This window comes from Scyliorhinus canicula, chromosome 1, assembly GCF_902713615.1.
Source record: "Scyliorhinus canicula chromosome 1, sScyCan1.1, whole genome shotgun sequence".
NCBI lineage: Eukaryota > Metazoa > Chordata > Chondrichthyes > Carcharhiniformes > Scyliorhinidae > Scyliorhinus > Scyliorhinus canicula.
The window spans coordinates 177,669,297-177,688,710 of record NC_052146.1 but is presented as its reverse complement, the minus strand read 5'-3'; the positions used below and the strand labels follow the sequence as shown (position 1 = coordinate 177,688,710).

The following is a 19,414-nucleotide window of genomic DNA, read 5'->3' as shown; positions in this document are numbered from 1 at the left end:
TGTCTAAAATAAAGATGCTAGCTCGAAGCTACGTTTGGTGGCCAGGTTTGGACACAGATATAGCAGCCTTGGTACGTCGGTGCCAGGAGTGCCAACAGGGGCAAAGAGTGCCACCAGCGGCACCATTGCACCCGTGGGAATGGCCAGGCAGACCGTGGACCCGCCTGCATATTGACCACGCCGGCCCTTTCATGGACTCATTGGTGATAGTGGACGCACACTCCAAATGGTTGGACGTCCACCGGGTAAACACGGCAAGCACAGCATCGACAATTGAAAAGCTCAGGGCCTCGTTTGCAACACATGGACTTCCCGAGGTATTAGTGTCGGACAACAGAATGGAATTCACAAGTGGGGAATTTGGAAAATTCCTGAAGGAAAACAGAGTCCGTCACATCAAAACGGCCCCTTACCATCCAGCGACCAACGGTCTGGCAGAGAGAGCGGTCCAGACACTTAAAGCGGGACTCAAGAAGCAGCCGGCAGCGTCAATAGACACAAAGCTCTCCCGCTGGCTTTTTGATTACAGGACCACACCGCATTCCACAACGGGCATACCACCAGCTGAACTCTTAATGGGAAGGCGGCTGTGAACGAGGCTGAGTCTCCTTTTCCCACATTTAACGGGGAAAGTAGAGAAACAACAGGAGGCCCAATGCAGGGGGCATGATAATAGTCGGCAGCAGAGACATTTCCAGGTGGGGGCACTAGTTTGGGTCAAGAATTATGGGAATGGACCAACGTGGGTCAAAGGCACGATAGAGTCCCAAACAGGGCCCATATCCTATGAGGTTTCAATAGGAGGTAAGGTGCTGAAGAAACACCTAGACCAAATAAGGGCAGTGGAACCACACCTGGAGGCAGGCGAAGCAGGACCGTCTCAAGCTGAGATAGCCCAGACGGAAAGGATACCCACACACCAGCCACGAGCAATTTCTCCAGACCCCGTCATCCAGTCATCAGAGTCGGAGATGGACACACTCAACGAGGCCGCCGCGACACCTCTCCCCGAGGAGGAGGAAGAACAACTTCCAAGGAGGTCATCAAGGAAAAGACGGGCACCTATAAGGTACACCCCGCCCACTTCGGAGAACGACCCGGCGGACGACATAGAGGTGACAGACCCAGACATGAGGAGCAGGAAGAAGCTCAGAGGAATGCCAGCTGGCAGGAATTCCTCGGACCTTGGGGGGGGGGGGGGGGGGGGGGTAATGAACTCCAATTGGCTTTATTGGTTGGCCAATTGGAGTATGAGCTCCCTCAATGATAGCTCATTCAGGGGGGCCATATAATCACCTGTGTAGGCTTTGTGAGCAGTCTTAAGTTGACTGGACTGCTAGCAGCGCTGTTTGTAGCTGCTCCTGTAATATCGTTATTGTAAATAAATATTGGTGTGGTGACGGAACTCCTGCCTCCCGTGGATTACTACAGTTCTGCAGCTATTTCTCTTCAGATAATTATCCAATTTTCTCCAATTGAATCTGCCTCCATCCCATTCTCAAAGCATTGGATTCCAGATCCTAATTACAGGCAGGTAAAAGTACTTGCTTCCACTATCAACCATCTTAACTCGGTGTCCTTTGGCTCTTGATCCTTCCACTGATGGGAACGGCTTTTCTCACTAATCATCCTGTCCAGACTTGTCATGATTTTGAACACCTCTATAAAATCTCCTCTTAGACCTCTCTTCTCCATAGATAACAGCCCAACTTCTCCAATCTATCTATAAATCTGAAATTCTCCATTCTTTTAACTATTCTTGTGAATCTTTACTGCATCCTCTCTAATATCTTCAAATCCTTCCCAAAGTGTGGTGCCCAGAATTGGACATGATACTCCAGTTGAGGCTGAACTGTGCTTTAAAGGTTCATCAAACCTTCCTTGTACTCCATGTCCTACTTCATAAGGCCCAGCATCCCAACTACTTTCTCAACCAGCCCTGCCATCATCAATTTGTGGCAATATATTCAGAGAGGTCCCTCTGGTCTTGCATGCCCTTTACTTGATTTTTTTTTTAAAAATATTCTTTATTCGCAAAATATCCGAAAGAACATTACAAACATTTCAAAATGGCTATCATAGAAATTGAAATATTCAGGTTTCCAACATAGATTACTATGCAGACAATTCCTGTGAACTATTAACTTTTCCCGAAGGACTTGTTTGTTTTTCACAACTCCCAGGGGACCTTCATGTGCTATACCCGAGTACGAATGACAATACAGTTGCTGTGCAACAAAGATCAGATGTGATAGTAGTGGTGAGCTCATTTCAAACATTACAAAGATCTTGTAGCATGGGAGTGACTTGTGGTCCCACAGTGGTTGTTCATGATTGTGACGCCTTTTTCTGAGCAGATTGTAAAACAAGTTTTACAAGTGATCTTGGTTATACAGAAAATGGGGCAATCCTGAAATTTGTGGAACGTTTTCGCTCCTGAGACATTAGCAGTTGCTCCTGTATCTATAGGAGGATCTATGTCTGAACAGCCAGTCAGTGTTCACTATCACAGGTGGCTAGCTGCTGTGTCCAAAAGAGAGTACAAAAGTCATGGACCTCTATACCGGCTGCATTCTCTTGCCCTTTTTCTGTGGTATGCATTACTCTTCTGTTGGTATTGATCTTATTAGTTGATTTTGCTGATGAGCAATAAAGGTGGTTGGATTTCCACAGTGTGACATTATAGAAATGTACAGCATGTGAAGAGTTAATGTCATGATACAATTAGCCACTAGATGGATCTAGGGACAGTACTATAAAAGGCACTTCTGAGGAGAGAGTGGAATAGAGGAGAGGAGACGGGTGTGAAGTGCATTGTAGAGCGAGAGAAGATAGAATATAGTTATAGTTAGAATATAGAGATAGTGTTGGTGAGTGTAATTTAATAATCTGTTTGTTTACCATAGGAATAAGTGTTGAACTCTAAATTAAGTCGTGTAAATAAAATTAGTTTAGTTCATGACAAAAGCTTCAAGAGTCTTTGTGAAAACTACGCTGTCAATCCTGAAGTCAACCTCACAAAGATCACCACACACAGGTTTTACAATGTTTGCCAGACACGATCCAGTGTGGATAAGAACCTCCATAGTGGAAACTCGGTTTTAAGACTGCTATTATTACTTTGCAGCTTGCTTGTTTCCTTTCGTCTGAGCGAAGAAATGTGCTCATAGGAGTTGAAATTCAAATGTTGTAGTTACTTTCAACTGTCTCAACATCAGTAGCTTTGGACTCTGGAAGCGATTATGATCTTGCTAATTCCAACAGCTCTGACATCTTTCTGTTTTTTCAAGTGCTTTTTCGGCGTCGTTGGAGACAACCTTTGATTATTTGTGTTTTGATTTCCCACTTGACATGTTGAACATCACCAAAGTCACATTTAGTTGCTTGTTGCCTTAAATATGTGCAATATTTATCTATTGTCTTCTTTGCTTCTCGCTTAGTGCACCGGAAAGCAACTGTTTTGTACACTGTATTTTTCTCTTTTTTTTAAACACTGGTGCACCCTTGGCACATGGGTCTTTTATCGCTGTTAGTTCTGTACAGAGGGGAAGTTAGAGCAATCAAACTGCTCCAGGGATCATTCTACAGTAGTGAATGATTCATGCAATTCTCATCCCTTCTCTCTGAAATGCATAGTTTAATGCAAGCTGCCTCGTGCATCTAGAAAACATTTAGCACTGTAATTCCATAAAAAAATTCAAATAACAAATTTAGACAGATTATAAACCCAGCACAGCGCTGGCTTAATGAACAGAGATCTGAGACATTGTGCTGCAACCGAAGGGCATGACCTGTTCCAACTTGAATCAGTCAATACAGACAGTTAGCACTGGGAGGGGAGCATGTGACAGACTATAGCTACCTAGCCCTACTCTGTGGCTGAAGCCTCATTCAAGCAAATAAATCAAGGAACAGATTGCCTATTAATAAAGTTTCCTATTCAGATTTTAGAATTGATCAATTCAGTGTAAGCCAATGTACGTTTGAAAGTACACAAGTCACAAATCTGGCCAGTGCCCATATGGGACTGAAAAGGGAAGATGCTAATGCTCGGGAAAAGGACATTTTTAACTAATCTCATCTAACACTCCTAGGACAGATACAGCAGAGGTTAGATGACGAGTAAAGCTCTCTCTCCAGACTTCCCCAAATCACTCCCAGGCAGATCCTAATGTCATTAAGGATTGGATGAGAGAAAAGGGCTGGTCCATTCAACAGGGATAGATCTACTCCCTTGCAGCAATGCAGAGAAAGAGGGTTACACAGAGTAGTCATGTGCCCAAATACCAAACCCTGCAGGAGCCGAGTAAGCTGTGTAACTTGCCCTCCTACATGTTTCTGCTGTGAATCTTTATCATTGGACTCCTTCAAAGGCTACAAGGTCATGAGGAAGGGGTAAAAATATACCACAGCTTACACCTCAATGTGTTGGAAGACCCCATTACCAACAATTCTTGGAAATGGGGCAAAGGAGAGACTAAACCCAAAGGAGATAATCCACAGCAGGGAAATGGAGAGAATACAGACCTCACTGGAGGAAATCAGACAAACTCCACAACAGATGACCGATGCTTGACTTTTGTTTGCCACTGTTTTCAATCTCGTCATAGGTGTATATGAGTTAGCCCCTACCTGTGGAACATTTCCTCTTTACAGAAATACACCTGCATTCTGTTCAACAACTCTGACCGAGGCCTGATCATGGCTTCCCGAGTTGCCAGTGGCCTGACTCAAAGGGGAAGATATCCTACCGCACGCCAGCAGCAGAGTAAAAATTGTTCAGATTCACTATGGAAACACCAGCCTTCCCTCTCCTGTCTCAAAGGCTCCTTACAGTCACTGTTCTCCTAGCTGCACAACACATTGCCTCATTCTCTCCATGTCTTTACAGCAAATCAGCTTTGCGAGCTGAACGATAATGAAAGGATGATACATCTGCAGTATATTTTAATTCCTATTGCTCAGTGTCTGTTAATGCATAATTAAACATTGGATTGATTTCATTACAGACCTAGCTACTGTATATAATACATTTTTGAACATGCATAATTAAAAACTCAGCCTCCTTTGCAAAGGAGGCACTGTATTTTTCTTGAGCATGCATTATCTAATTAGTGCATTTTTCTGAGTCAATTTGCTCAAACATACGTGTATAAAAAATATTCCTATTCTTCATGTCCACAGTGGAGACGCAAGGCTTTGTTTCTTTTTTCATCTGTGAATGCAAAAGCTTTTGAATCATCGCAGTCACTTCTGCCAATGGTTTTGAATACATACCAAAAAGGTGCCAGAATGAGAATACACAATGACATATTGATCCACAATGTGGTGATAAAATCTCTCTGCAAAAATCTTTTTTTTTCATTGAATGGTTATTTTGCAACACCAGTGTGTGTTTGTACACTGTGCAAGCTTTCCTGGTGCTAAACTGAGCAGGAGTGACTCTTGTGGGTGACTCTAATATAGTCCGCAGTGTGCCCCTAAATCTCCAATGTAAAAATGCTGATTGCAGAAAGTTGGCAAAAACCTCGAAGTTTCACGGACTGCATTCTCCATTTCTGAGACGAAGGGCGGGATTCCCCGGCCGGGTCTGCCTGGCGACGAGAGAACCCCGCCCGAGGTCAATAGATTTCTTCATTGTTGGCGTCTCGCCCGTGGCGTTCCTGCGGCGGGCAGGGCAGAAGAATTCAGCCCAAAGTGTTGGCACCAGCAAAGAATTCATGGACTTCCACGACCGCAAACTGGTACTGCACCTGAACCGATTCAGCTACTATGAAGGGGCTAGCACCAGCGCCACGTGGAACACAATCGATTCCAATGAGAAACGGTGCGGGATTTTGGTTTGCAATTGGCACTCAGGAGGCTGCCAAAGCTGCAGCCGCATATACACACTGCACTCTCCACACACACCTTCCAGCCAACAAGATGGAAGCAAGGAGAGCTGGACCCCGAATCACGGATGCAGAGTTGGAGACCTCCCTGGACACGGTGGAGGAGAGGCAGTTGATCCTGTACCCCAGCCTGGGAAGGAGGCTGCCAGCCGCCGCCAATCATCGTACCTTGGCAGAGGTGGCAGAGGCGGCCAGCGCCACCAACACCACTATCCGGACCGGCCAGCAATGTCGGAAAAAACTGCACGACCTCCTCAGGGTAACCAGGGTGAGTAGACAGCACTATGCCCCTTCTCCAGTCAAACTTCACCTTCTCAGTCAAAAACTCCAACAGATCCTCCTGCCAGGCCGAGGCACAGGTTGGAGAGACTGACCTCCACCCCAATAGGACCTGCCTATGAGCGATCAGCGAGGTGAAGGCTAAGACATCCACCCTCGCTCACACCTGCAACTCGGGCCAGTCTGACACCCCAAATATGGCTTCTAGGGGCCGGGCTCCAAATCCAGATGCAAAATCTCCAGAATTGTGCTAAATACCGTCCTCCAAAATGTTTTCAGCTTCGGGCAATATGGACATGGTTCGTGGGGCCCCTCCCACATCGTTCACAGACATCCTCCACCCCCTCGAACAGCCAGCTCATCCTTGATTTTGTGAGGTGTGCCCCATTTACAACTTTCAGCTATATCAATCCCAACCTTGCACACGAGGTCGCGACATTCACCCTCCGTAGCACCTCACACCACAATCTCTCTTCTAATGCTCCCCCAGCTCCTCCTCCCACTTTCCCTCAAATCCATCCATAGACACCCAATCCTCCTCCAGAATCCTCCTGTGGATCACCAAAACAACCCCCCTGTCCACCTCTCCCGCTGACAGCACTGCCTCCAAGAACGAAGAGGCCGGCGCTAATGGGAAGGTCGGGAAAACCTTTCTTGCGAAATCTCGAACCTGCAGGTCCTTACCCCTGTGCCAACCCATACTTCTCTTCCAAATCCTCCAGGCTCATAATCGCCTCCCAAGGAACAAATCCTTAACTTCTTTGATTCCCCCTCTCATGCCATCCCCGAAACTTCGTATCCATCTTCCCCGGCTCGAATCCATGGTTCCCCCTAATCGGCATCCCCCCTGACCCGGCCCACAGGTTCAAGTGTTGCCTGAACTGCCTCCAAATCATTAATGTGGCCACCACCACCGACTCACTCCAGGAGCCATCGGAAGCGGCGCCAATGCCAGCGCCTGCAACCCTGACCTCCTGCACAAGCCTGCCTCCATCTTAACCCACCAGCCTCCCTCTCTTTGCTCCAACCCCACAACTTCTCCGCATTCGCTGCCCAATAATAGTACAGCAAATTTGGGAGGCCTAACCCCCCCCCCCCCCCCCAACCCCTGCCTGTCGTCCTCTCTGCAGGACAACCCTCCTAATCCTGGCCACCTCCCCCTTCCCGCAGATGAGCGAGGAGATCAACTTGTCCACCCCTCTAAAGAAGGACTTTGATAAAAAAAGACGAGCAGGCACTGGAATGAAAACAAGAATCGCGACAAAACATTCATTTTAAATGCCTACACATCCTGACAATGACAGAGGGAAGTTGTCCCACCTTGACACTAAGGGCAGCAGGGTAGCATGGTGGTTAGCATAAATGCTTCACAGCTCCAGGGTCCCAGGTTTGATTCCCGGCTGGGTCACTGTCTGTGTGGAGTCTGCACGTCCTCCCCCTGTGTGCGTGGGTTTCCTCCGGGTGCTCCGGTTTCCTCCCACAGTCCAAAGATGTGCGGGTTAGGTGGATTGGCCATGCTAAATTGCCCGTAGTGTCCTAATAAAAGTAAGGTTAAGGGGGGGGGTTGTTGGGTTACGGGTATAGGGTGGATACGTAGGTTTGAGTAGGGTGATCATGGCTCGGCACAACATTGAGGGCCGAAGGGCCTGTTCTGTGCTGTACTGTTCTATGTTCTATGTTCTATGACAGATTGGCCTTCAGCCTCCCCACCAAACTAGTAAAATTATATTTTCGGAGCCCTTCCCAATCCCGGGCCACCTGCACCCCCAGACCCCCAGGTACCTAAAGTGGGTTGCTGCCAAACAAAATGGCAGCCCTCCCACCCCCGCCCCTACTCCTGGCAGGGAGACCATAAAATACTCAGTCTTGCCTAAATTCAATTTATACCCAGAGATTGTCCCAAATCTCTGAAGCAGCTCCATTATACACCCCACCGATGTGCTCGGTTCCGAGATATACAATAGCAGATCTATAAGGACACCGTATAAGGACACCCTATGTTCCACCAACCCCCCCCCCCCCCCACTCACTATCCCATTCCATTGGGCGGTGAATGCGGAGTCCACCTTTGCTGGAATGAACTCACTTCCTCCCTCACCACTGCCTGCAAAACCTCCTCCATGCAATTAAACCCCACATATTCCTCGATCACCTTACCGATCTAATCACAAAAACTAACAAACCCATGTCCATTCTCCACCCCAGCCTTTGGGCCATTCCCTTCTCCAAAACCACATCCAAGCAATGCAGAGCATAGTCCAAAATCATTATTGCTGAGTATTTCAACCTCCTAACTCCAGCCAGTAGCGCCGTTCCCACCATGGCAAAGTCTATCCTCATCCCTTTACCATCGGTGGGGTGTATAATCAAGCCCCACCCAGAATCTACCCATCCACTTCCTCTTGAAAGTATCGATCCAATCTCCCCCCCCCAACCTTTCACACCTCTCAGGCCCATCGAAATCTGTTCGACCAGGTTCCAATGACTGCGGCCCCTCCCCCTACCACACTCCCATTTACTAGCCAATCTGGCCCCTATCCAGGCCCCCCTCCTCGCAATCCCCTCTCCCATGACCCAGTGCCTGAAAACAAAGACGAACAAACAAAACCAATGCAAAAACTGCAACCCAGAAAACTGCCATAACCCCAAAGCCCAATATAGTTGTAACCAACTGTAGACTCATATCTCAGAAATGAACCTTCGAGGGACTTCCAGTGGCAGCATGTAGGTGGAAGTCGCACATTGGGTGGCTTCTGCTCGAGGATCTGGTTTTTGGATTTTAATGCCCAGTCTCATTGGCAGTTTTTGAATAAGCTGGTTCAGGAAAGCATAAGAAAGTTGGGGAATGTCCGAGATCCAGAAGAAAGTCGCTGGGAAGAAGGGGGTGAGCGAAAGTTCGCCATTGAGTGAACGAGTCAGCCCGGCAGCAGGAAAAATGGCGATGGCTGGGTGGGTTCGCTCCACTGTGGAAACTCTGACCGAGATGATGGCCGGAGAATTCGAGAGGCAGTACACTAAGCACTTGGAGGCGCTGCGAAAGGAGATGATGGCTGCGATGAAGCAGTGGGTGGAGGAGGCGATTGCCCTGGTGAAGGCAGCAATGTTGAAGACATCGGGAAGGTATGGGTGCAAGGAGAGAAGTTGAAGGAATGGTGAAAGCTCTGTTGCAGCACAGTGATCAGTTCACCTCAATGGATGAGGAGCTGTGGAGGGTGGCGGAGGCTAACAAAGGGCTCAGAGCCAAGGTTGAGAACCTGGAGAATAGATCGAGATGGCATAATTTACTAATTGTGGCCCTGCCTGAGGGGGTGGAGGGCCTGAGTCCGATAGTACTTCACAAATATGCTGGCAGAGTTTTTGGAAGTGGGGGAAGAACCCTTCTGATATGAAAATGAAATGAAAATCGCTTATTGTCACGAGTAGGCTTCAAATGAAGTTACTGTGAAAAGCCCCTAGTCGCCACATTCCGGCGCCTATTCGGGGAGGCTGGTACGGGAATTGAATCGTGCTGCTGGCCTGCCTTGGTCTGCTTTCAAAACCAGCAACTTAGCCCCGTGCTAAACCAGCCCCTATCTCATGATGTAAAGGGTAACCGTTAAATGTAGTATACTTGAGTTTCCAAAAGGCATCCAATAAGGTACCACATAAAAAGGCTTATATGTCCACGGCAGGTGGTGGTAATATATTAGCATGGATAGAGGATTAGTGAACAGACAGGAAGAAGAGAGTAGGAATAAATGGGGATTTTGAAGTTGGCAGTCTATAACTAGTGGAGTGGTGCAAGGATCAGTGTTTGAGCCTCAGCTACATACATCTTAGATGAAGAGTGCGAGAATAATGTATTTAAGTTTGCTGACGATACAAAGCAAGGTAGGACAAGTTAGCTGTGAGGAGGACACAAAGAGACTGCAAAGAGATATAGAGAGGTTAAGTGAATGGGAAACGAAAGAGAAAATGCTGGAAAATCTCAGCAGGTCTGGGAGCATCTGTAGGGAGAGAAAAGAGCTAACGTTTTGAGTCCGATGCCTCTTTGTCAAAGCTAACAGACAGAGAAAGTGGGAAATATTTATACCATGGGGTGAGAATAAAAGATGAGTCATAGCCACAGAAACCCAGGGAAACCGGGTTCTAATGGCCACAGAAACCAAGGGGAAAGAGTGTTAATGGCAGTCCCCAGAGAGAACAAAAGATGTGAAACGTCAAGCAGCAGAGAAACTAACATCAGAGGGTGAACTGTGAACTAGAGATGTGGGGGGAGGAGAAGGGGGAAGCAAAGAGGAGAAAGGGTAAGGAAAGGTGGATAAGCTGGGTCAGGGGGTAAGGAAAGGTGGATAAGATGGGGGAGGAGGGTTGATTATTTATAAGTGAGGGAGTACAAGGTGGAGTATAATGTGGGAACATCTAAGTTTATTCACTTTGATCCTTTGAACAAAAAAGCAAAATACTTTCTGTGGTAGCGAATTCCACAGATTCACCACTCTCTGGATGAAGAAATTTCTCCTCGGCTCAGTGCTAAAAGATTTGTCCCTTATCCTCAAACTATGACCCTCTAGTTCCGGACTCCCCCACCATCGGGAATATTCTTTCTGAATCTACCCCGTCTAATCTTGTTAGAATTGTGTAAGTTTCTATGAGATACGCTCTCACTCTTCTAAACTCCAATGAACATAGCCCTCACCAATTTAATCTCTCCTCAATCCTTAATAATTGACTCCAGCAACTTTCCTAGTACCGGCATTAGACTCACTGGTCTATAGCAGTGTTTTCACATTTTTTTTACCCGGGACCCATTTTTACCAACCGACCATCCTTCAGGATCCCTGTCGACCTTCACAACCACCATTTTCATCTATCTTTAATGTGACAGGTGAGCCTGCTTGGCTCTCATGATCTCACTTGCTTTGCCATTCAATGTTACATTTCTGATAATGACTTCAGCTCATGATTTAAGATCTCACTGCATCCGGTAAAAAAATTAGGTTTGTCCTTGAACTCACCATGCTGAGTCTTCATGCAGCATCCAGCAAAATAACGTTGAAATTTTGAGGATTTTAAACTTTAATTTGCCAGTGCTTCCCTGCATATAACACACATGAACTTTGAATCCTGATTTGCAGTGACACAATTAATAATCCATACCTCACCTTTATGCAGCTTTGTTCCAGTGCTTAGTTTCTTCTTCACGTGTTGTTCACTTAGAGTCCCTGGAGTTCACACCAGCATTCCTGGCAGCTGAAAATGGAGGAATCTCTTGCACCCAGAACACGTGATGTCAGCGTGGCCTGCTCTCTGGCACCGCTCCTGGCTGGAAAAGTCCAGTAATTTAAAACAATCTGCTCCTGGGTCAGCACACTGACGTCAGAAGGAGGCATTCCGCCCCGCTGGGCTCCAGTCCTCCGCAGTGCTGACGGGGCACGCATGTGTGGAACAGCCAGCATTCTGGATCCAGCCACTGCCGACGCATGATCATGAACGACGTGATGCATGGTTCCGCGACCCTCCCTAAACTCACCCGCGGGTTGCGACCCTGGATTTGAAAATGGTCTATAGTTCCCTGTTTTCTCTCTATCTCCCTTTTTGAATAGCGTGGTTACATTACCTACCCTCCAATCTGTAGGAACCATTCCAGAGTCCAAAGAATTTTGGAAAATGACCAAAAATGGGTTTACTATTTCTAGGGCCACTTCCTTCTGTACTCTAGGATGAAGATTATCAGGCCTTGGAGATGTGTCCGCCTTCAATCCCATTAATTTCCTCAAAGCCTTTTCTTTACTAATACTAATTTCTTTTAGCTCCTCACTAAAACTTATGCTTCTCAGAACTTCTGGCACATTATTCAAGTCTTTCTTTGTGAAGACAGAACCACAGTACAAATTTAGTTCCTCAGCCATTTCTTTGTTCCCTGCTAGGAATTTCCCCATTTCTGACTGTAAAGGACCTACATTAGTTTTTATTAATCTTTTTCAATTTACATACATATAGAAACCTTTGCAGTCAGTTTTTATGTTTCCCGCTAGTTTACTTTCAAATTGTCTTTTCCCCTTCTTAATCAATGCCTTATTTCTGCCTTTGCTGAATTTTAAACAGCCATGTATTCATCCAATAAATCCTACCATTTCTATTCTGACCAGCACGTGGCACTGGTAGTAATCTTGAGAGCACTACCTTTGGGGGTCCGACTTCTCAACTTTCTTCCTAACTCCCTATATTCTGCTTCCAGGACCTCATCCCTTTTTTTACCCAAGTCGTTGGTACCAATGTCCATCACGACCACTGGCTGGTCAACCTCCCCCTCCAGAATGTCCTGTAAGCGCTCCAAGTCATCATTGACTCTAGCACCAGGGAAGCAACATACTATCCTGGTGTCTCATTTGCAGCCACAGAAATGCCTATCAATTTCCCTTATAATCAAATCCCCTATAACTATAGCATTCCCACTTTTTACTCCTCCCCTCTGCACCAGAACCGACTGTGGTGCAACGAATTTGGCCATTGCTGCTTTCCCCTGAGAGATCATTCCCCTCAACAGTATCCAAAATGATTTGCAGGGGAATGGCCACAGGAGATTCCTGCACTACCTGCTTAAGTCTCTTGCTCTGCCTGGTGGTCATCCATTCCCTTCTTGCCTGTGAAGTCTGAGCCTAGGGTGTGACCATCTCACAACACTCTCCGGCTCACGGATGCTTCATAGTGTCCCAAGCCGCCGCTCCAGCTCAGAAACCTGGGCTTCCAGGAGCTGTGGCTGGAGATATTTCCTGCACATATGCTGACCCCGGGCACTGGAAATCATATTATCATATATAATTTACAGTGCAGAAGGAGGCCATTCGGCCTATCGAGTCTGCACCGGCTCTTGGAAAGAGCACCATACCCAAGGTCAACACCTCCACCCTATCCCCATAACCCAGCAACCCCACCCAACAGTAAGGGCAATTTTGGACACTAAGGGAAATTTATCATGGCCAATCCACCTAACCTGCACATCTTTGTGACTGTGGGAGGAAACCGGAGCACCCGGAGGAAACCCACGCACACACGGGGAGGATGTGCAGACTCCGCACAGACAGTGACCCAAGCCGGAATCGAACCTGGGACCCTGGAGCTGTGAAGCGATTGTGCTATCCACAATGCTACCGTGCTGCCCCTCCCACCCTCCCACATGCAGCAAGAGGAACAAACCAAGACTTCAAGTTTTCCTGCCATGACTTACCCTTTTAAATTAAAGCTTTGGATTATGCTTGATATTAGATTAAATCCAATTCTCAATGGTCCTTCTTTACTGGTCCTTGTTACTACCAATTATAGCCCTTAAAGATTATAAACCACATAACTTATTTTCAAACTATAATTGATAAAAATTGTAAAGACTTACTGACCTTGCCCGCTACTTCCCAATCAGCCGTTTTCCTTGTAGCTGCAGCATGGCAAGACCACTCTTTAATGATTTAAAAGTTACAAAGCAAAGAAAAAAAGCAAAGAGCATCTCTTCCTGCTCTGCACCAAATCCCCTCTGTTTTAAATTCCTAAATTTAAAGCTCACCGCCTCTGGCCTCACTCGAAATATGGCCTCTCTCCCACTGCTTGTGCGCAAAGCTCACTGTGAGTGCGCTTTGAAGCTCTTTACTTAAATCGAGCTGAGATTGTCTAAGATGACTCACACACCAGTTAAACTTCAAAATGATGTAATCAACAACTCTTGCTCTAGCTATGGCCTGACAAGCGTTTGATGTATCTCCATCATAATCTCCTTGTTCTTACATTCTATGCCTCAGCTAATGAAGGCAAGTATCCTATATGCCTTCTTAATCACTTTATCTACCTGTCCTGCTGCCTTCAGAGATCTTTGGACATGAATCCCAAGGAACCTCTGGTCCTATGTGCTTCCCAGTGTCCTACCATTCATTGTATATTCCCTTGCCTATTAGTCCTCACAAAATATACCACCTCACACTTTTAGGGTTAAATTCCATTTGCCATTGTTCTCCCCATTTGACCAGCCCTTCTACTTCATTCTGTAATCTATGGCTTTCCTCCTCACCATTTCCCCCACCACCAATTTCCGTGTCATCTGCGAACTTACTGATCATACCCCTCATATTCACATCTAGATCATTAATGTACACCACAAACAGGAAGGGACTCAGCACCAATCCTTACTATCCACCACTGGACACAGGTTTCCAGTCAGAAGTCTTCAACCATCACCCTCTGCAGCCTGCCACTAAGCCAATTTTTTATCAGATTTACCAAATTGCCCTAGGTCCCATGGGCGGTCTCCTATGCAGAATCTTGTCAAAAGCCTGACTGAAGTCCATGTAGACTACATCAACTGCACTGCTCTCATCTACAAACCTAGTTACCACCTCAATCAAATTTGTTACACATGATCTCCCCCTGACAAAGCGATGCTGATTATCCTTGATTAATCCTTGCCTCTCCAAGTGGAAATGAATTCTGTACCCGAGTGTTTTCCAATACTTTCCCGACCACAGATGTTAGACTCACTGGCCTGTAATTACCTAGATTTTCCGTACTCTTGAATAATGATGCCACATTAGCTATCCTCCAGTCCTCTGGCATCTCTCCCGTAACCAGAGAGGATTTGGAAATTAGCATCAGAGCCCATGAAATCGCCTCCCTTTCCACACACAGCAACCCGAGATACATCTCATCTGAGCCTGGTATTTATCCACTTTTATGCCTGCTAAAACCTCCTCCCTCTCAATGCTAAGCTGTTAAATTATATCACAGACTCTCTCCCTGCTTTCTATACCTCCATCACTCTTCTCCATGGTGAACACAGATGCAAAACACTCATTTTATACCTCACCTACATCTTTAGGCTCCACACATAGATTCCCACTTTGATCCCTAATGGGCCCTACTCTTTCCCACGTTACCACCTTGCCCTTTATTTATAAAAACACTTTGGGATTTTCCTTTATTTTACCTGCTAGTGACTTTTCATGCCACTCTTAGCTCTCCTAATTTATTTTTTTAAGTACCAACTGCACTTTCCATACTCCTCTAGGGCATCCACTGTTTTGAGCCCTTTTATCTGCCACTAGCCTTATTTTTTCTTATCGAATCCTATATATCCCTTGACATCCAGGGTTAAAGAACAAAGAAAAGTACAGCACAGGAACAGGCCCTTCGGCCCTCCAAGCCTGCGCCAACCAAACTGCCCGTCTAAACTAAAACCTTCTACACTTCCAAGGTCCGTATCCCTCTATTCCCATCCTATTCATTTATTTGTCAAGATACCCCTTAAACGACACTATCGTCCCTGCTTCCACCACCTCCTCCGGCAGCGAGTTCCAGGCACCCACTACCCTCTGTGTAAAAAACGTGCCTCGTACATCTCTAAACCTTGCCCCTCACACCTTAAACCTATGCCCCCCCCCCCCCCCCAGTAATTGACCCCTCTACTCTGGGAAACGGTCTCTGACTATCCACTCTGTCTATGCCCCTCATAATTTTGTAGACCTCTATCAGGTCGCCCCTCAACCTCCTTTGTTCCAGTGAGAACAAACCAAGTTTATTCAACCTCTCCTCATAGCTAATGCCCTCCATACCAGGCAACATCCTGGTAAATCTCTTCTGCACCCTCTCTAAAGCCTCCACACATAGACAATAGGTTCTCTGGACTATTTGGTCCCACCCTTTATCTTTACGAGAACATATTGGCTTTGTACTCTCTCTATTTCCTTTTTGAACGACTCTCACTGCTCTGATGTAAATTTTCCTACAAGTACTTGTTCCCAGTCCACTTTGGCAAGATCCTGTCTTATTCTATTAAAATCTTGCCCCAATTCAGAACCTTTATTTCCATTCTATCTTTGTCCTTTTCCGTAGCTACCTTAAATCTTCTTGTTTTATGGTCACTATCACTGAAGTACTCCCCCACTGACACAGCTTCATCCCCTAAAATTAAATCGAGTACCACCACCCCCTAAAATTTTGTACATGCTGGCTCAAAAAGCTGTCTTGGATGCACTTTAAGAATTCCGCCCTCTCTAAACCTTTCGCACTTAGTCTGTCCCAATTAATATTGGGGAAGTTGAAATCCCTATTGTTTTTACACTTCTCTGAGATTTGCCTACATATCTGCTTTTCAATCTCTTGTTTAATTGTAGCATTGCAGAAATCCAGATGCAGATGTCAATGGCCCATGGTGTTACACAACAGATCCCCAAAAGTCATTTGAGTATTGTGATGATGTTCCCAAATGTGGTAAGTGCTACATTGTGTACACTTCATAAAAAGACATTTGTTAATCTTGACAATTTACCTCTGTATAATGGTTTCCTTAGTATTCGAAGAGTAAATAGATGATGCATGTGTCATACTTTCCCCCGTAGACTAATAGCTGTATTTTCTGTTCATTGTATTTATATGACCAGAAGCTCAGCCATTGCTCTCTCATAGGTGGGAAAGCTAGATGTTATTCTCCTTCATTCACACTGGCTCTGAGATTTACTGGAATGAGGGAAGGGAGTTGTTTGATATACAAGGGAGTCAAGATTTATAGGAGGAATGGCAGGAAAGTAGAGTTTAGATCAGCCATGATCTTCTGAATGAGTTTGTTTGTATGGCCTAATCCTGTTTCTGTTGGTTATGATCATATCTTATGACAGTAGTGGTGAGGGGCTGGTGGGTATGGTGGTTCAGTTGTGGCCAGGAAACCAGGAAATGTGGGAATTGTGGAGGTTGCACCGATTAACAGTAGAACTTCAGTTGAATATGTTTCTCCATTTCTCGGTGCAGTAGACAGGCTGAGAAGATGTCAGGCTGGGTTCCTGGAGAGGAGAGGTGGGAGAGAGACATTCTGCTGGAGGCAAATGATCATGGGGAAGTGGGTTGGCCAGATAATGGGTCATGGTGAGGGTAGGGTCAAGACAAATCACAGGTCAATGGGCAATCATGGGATTGTAGGAGATCATGGATTGAGGGGAGAGCACAGGTAATGAGCAAATGGTGGGGTGGGGTACTTGAAAATGGGTGGGGAGCTTGCAGGGGAATGGGGAGCTTGCGGATTGGGGGAGAGTGCAAGTCCTCGGAAGATAGGGAGGTTCCAGGGAGATCATGGATTAGATGGGAATCACAGGGTTGGGAATAAATGCAATGTCAAGAGGGGTGGTTGGAGGGGTGAGGGTATTTAGGGGGGTTCCAATCATATGAAGGGGTTCCAATCATAGTGAGGGAAGCAGGTTTGCTTGTGGGATAGAGGGAGTCCCCTATATCATCAGCACTACTGGATCTGATTGTTCTCGCCTCCATGGGAAACCTGGTCCATAACTGCTAAATCTACAAGTCCAATTAGCATATTGAAACAGCTGACCTGCCTGATGATAGTAGGTTAACCACTTGTCTTGGGGGCTGATTTGAAGACCAACTCATTGGGAAGCAAGGTCTCAAAGGTTAGAAATAGACTGATCACCTAAGAATAGAATTGTTACAAAATGATTTGTAAAGTCTAGTAGTCCACTCAACTTAATTATATAAACGTCCACTTTGTGGACAATGCCCAATTAGTTCAATACATTTATTGTCCCATATTGTCTTAGTGGATTTTAAGAGGGAATGTTGAGAGGACTATATTTTATTCAAAGCATGCTTCTTTCTGTTTGAAGAATATAATTGATTGACCACAATGTCAGTTGTACATGTCCCTTGAAGATTTGATTAAGTACATTGATTGTCCTGGAGAAATGAAGTGCCAAATCTGATCAATAAATTATGGGACTGGATTTTCAATGCGGCATTGGAAAACAAACATCCAAATGAATTCCAGCTGCCAACTCCTGCTTGCAATGCAATATATAAATGTAAATGGCCTAATTGACAAGGAGGCAAACTTGAAGCCCAGTGAACAGCATTGAGCACTTCCAGGAGGTCGCAGTTGTCTGCTGTCCTGACATCTATTGCAAAGGCAAGTGGCAGCCATGTTAGGGGCTGTCACTGCCTTGTGGGTTAGTGATGCGACCATTAATTCACGCGAGACAGAGAGCTGAAGTGAACAATGGCTTTAATCGACTAGAACAGTGCTTGCTTGCGACTGCTCTGCTAGTGAGAGCTGCCTACAGGGCCGCTGCTCTTTATACCTCCCCTCAAGGGGCGGAGCCCACAAGGGCACCAAAATGATACATTCCGTGTAGTACGTAAAATAATCCATAGGTGGAGCCCACATGGGCAAGTGTGATACAATGTAATACAGTGGTGAATGGTTAGTACAATACGTTTACCACATTCACCCCCTGTTAAAAAATTGAAATCCGGCAGGGGGAAGGGCTCACAGGTTCAATCTGTCCGGCGCCCTGATCATGCGCTGCGATCGTCGGAGCTCTGGTATCGCAGCGGGCCTGGGTGTCGAACCCGTCGGTGCGGGCATGGGTGGTGAACTCGTCGGTGCGGGCACAGGTGTGGACTCCGGGAGCATGCCTTCAGGAGCTTCATTCCTGTGGGTTGGCGATGTGGGGGGGGGGGGGGTGAGGGAGTATAGGGGGGGGTGTGGAGGCCATGTAGGGGCGGGGGCCCTGGTCGGTGTAGTTTGGGGGTGGGGGGTAGGTTGGGGTGGTGGTAGGGGAACGTGCAGGTGCCAGGTCCCGGAGCGAAACCGTATCCTGTCGGCCATCGGGGTGTTCTACGTATGCGTACTGGGGGTTGGTGTGAAGGAGCTGGACCCGCTCGATCAGGGGGTCGGACTTATGGCTCCTTGCGTGTTTGCGGAGTAGGACGTGCCCCGGTGCCTTCAGCCAGGACAGAAGCGAGACCCCGGAGGTGGATTTCCTAGGGAAAACAAATAGGCGGTCATGAGGGGTCTCGTTCGTGGCTGTGCAAAGGAGGGACCTAATGGAGTGGAGCGCGTCGGAGAGGACCTCCTGCCAGCGGGAAACTGGGAGATTCCTAGACCGTAGGGCCAGTAGGATGGCCTTCCAGACCGTCGCCTTCTCCCTCTCCACCTGTCCGTTTCCCCGGGGGTTGTAACTGGTAGTCCTGCTCGAGGCGATGCCCTTACCGAGCAGGTACTGACGCAGTTCATCACTCATAAATGAGGAGCCCCGGTCACTGTGGACGTAAGTGGGGAAAACGAACAAGGTAAAGATACTATGGAGGGCCTTAATGACGGTGGCTGCGGTCATGTCAGGGCAGGGGATTGCAAAGGGGAAACGGGAGAACTCGTCAACGACGTTCAGGAAATACGTGTTGCGGTTGGTAAAGGGGAGGTGCCCTTTGAAGTCGAT

General features: G+C 46.7%; 1 protein-coding gene across 1 annotated transcript in view; it reads left to right on the top strand.

The window, feature by feature from the left end:
• Window positions 1-19,414, top strand: part of plg (plasminogen) — a 244,612-nt gene that overhangs the window by 167,224 nt on the left and 57,974 nt on the right. Inside the window, exon 13 of the mRNA XM_038803356.1 lies at window positions 16,307-16,403. Coding sequence (XP_038659284.1) covers window positions 16,307-16,403 — 97 coding nt within the window. The remainder of the gene's footprint in view (window positions 1-16,306; window positions 16,404-19,414) is intronic.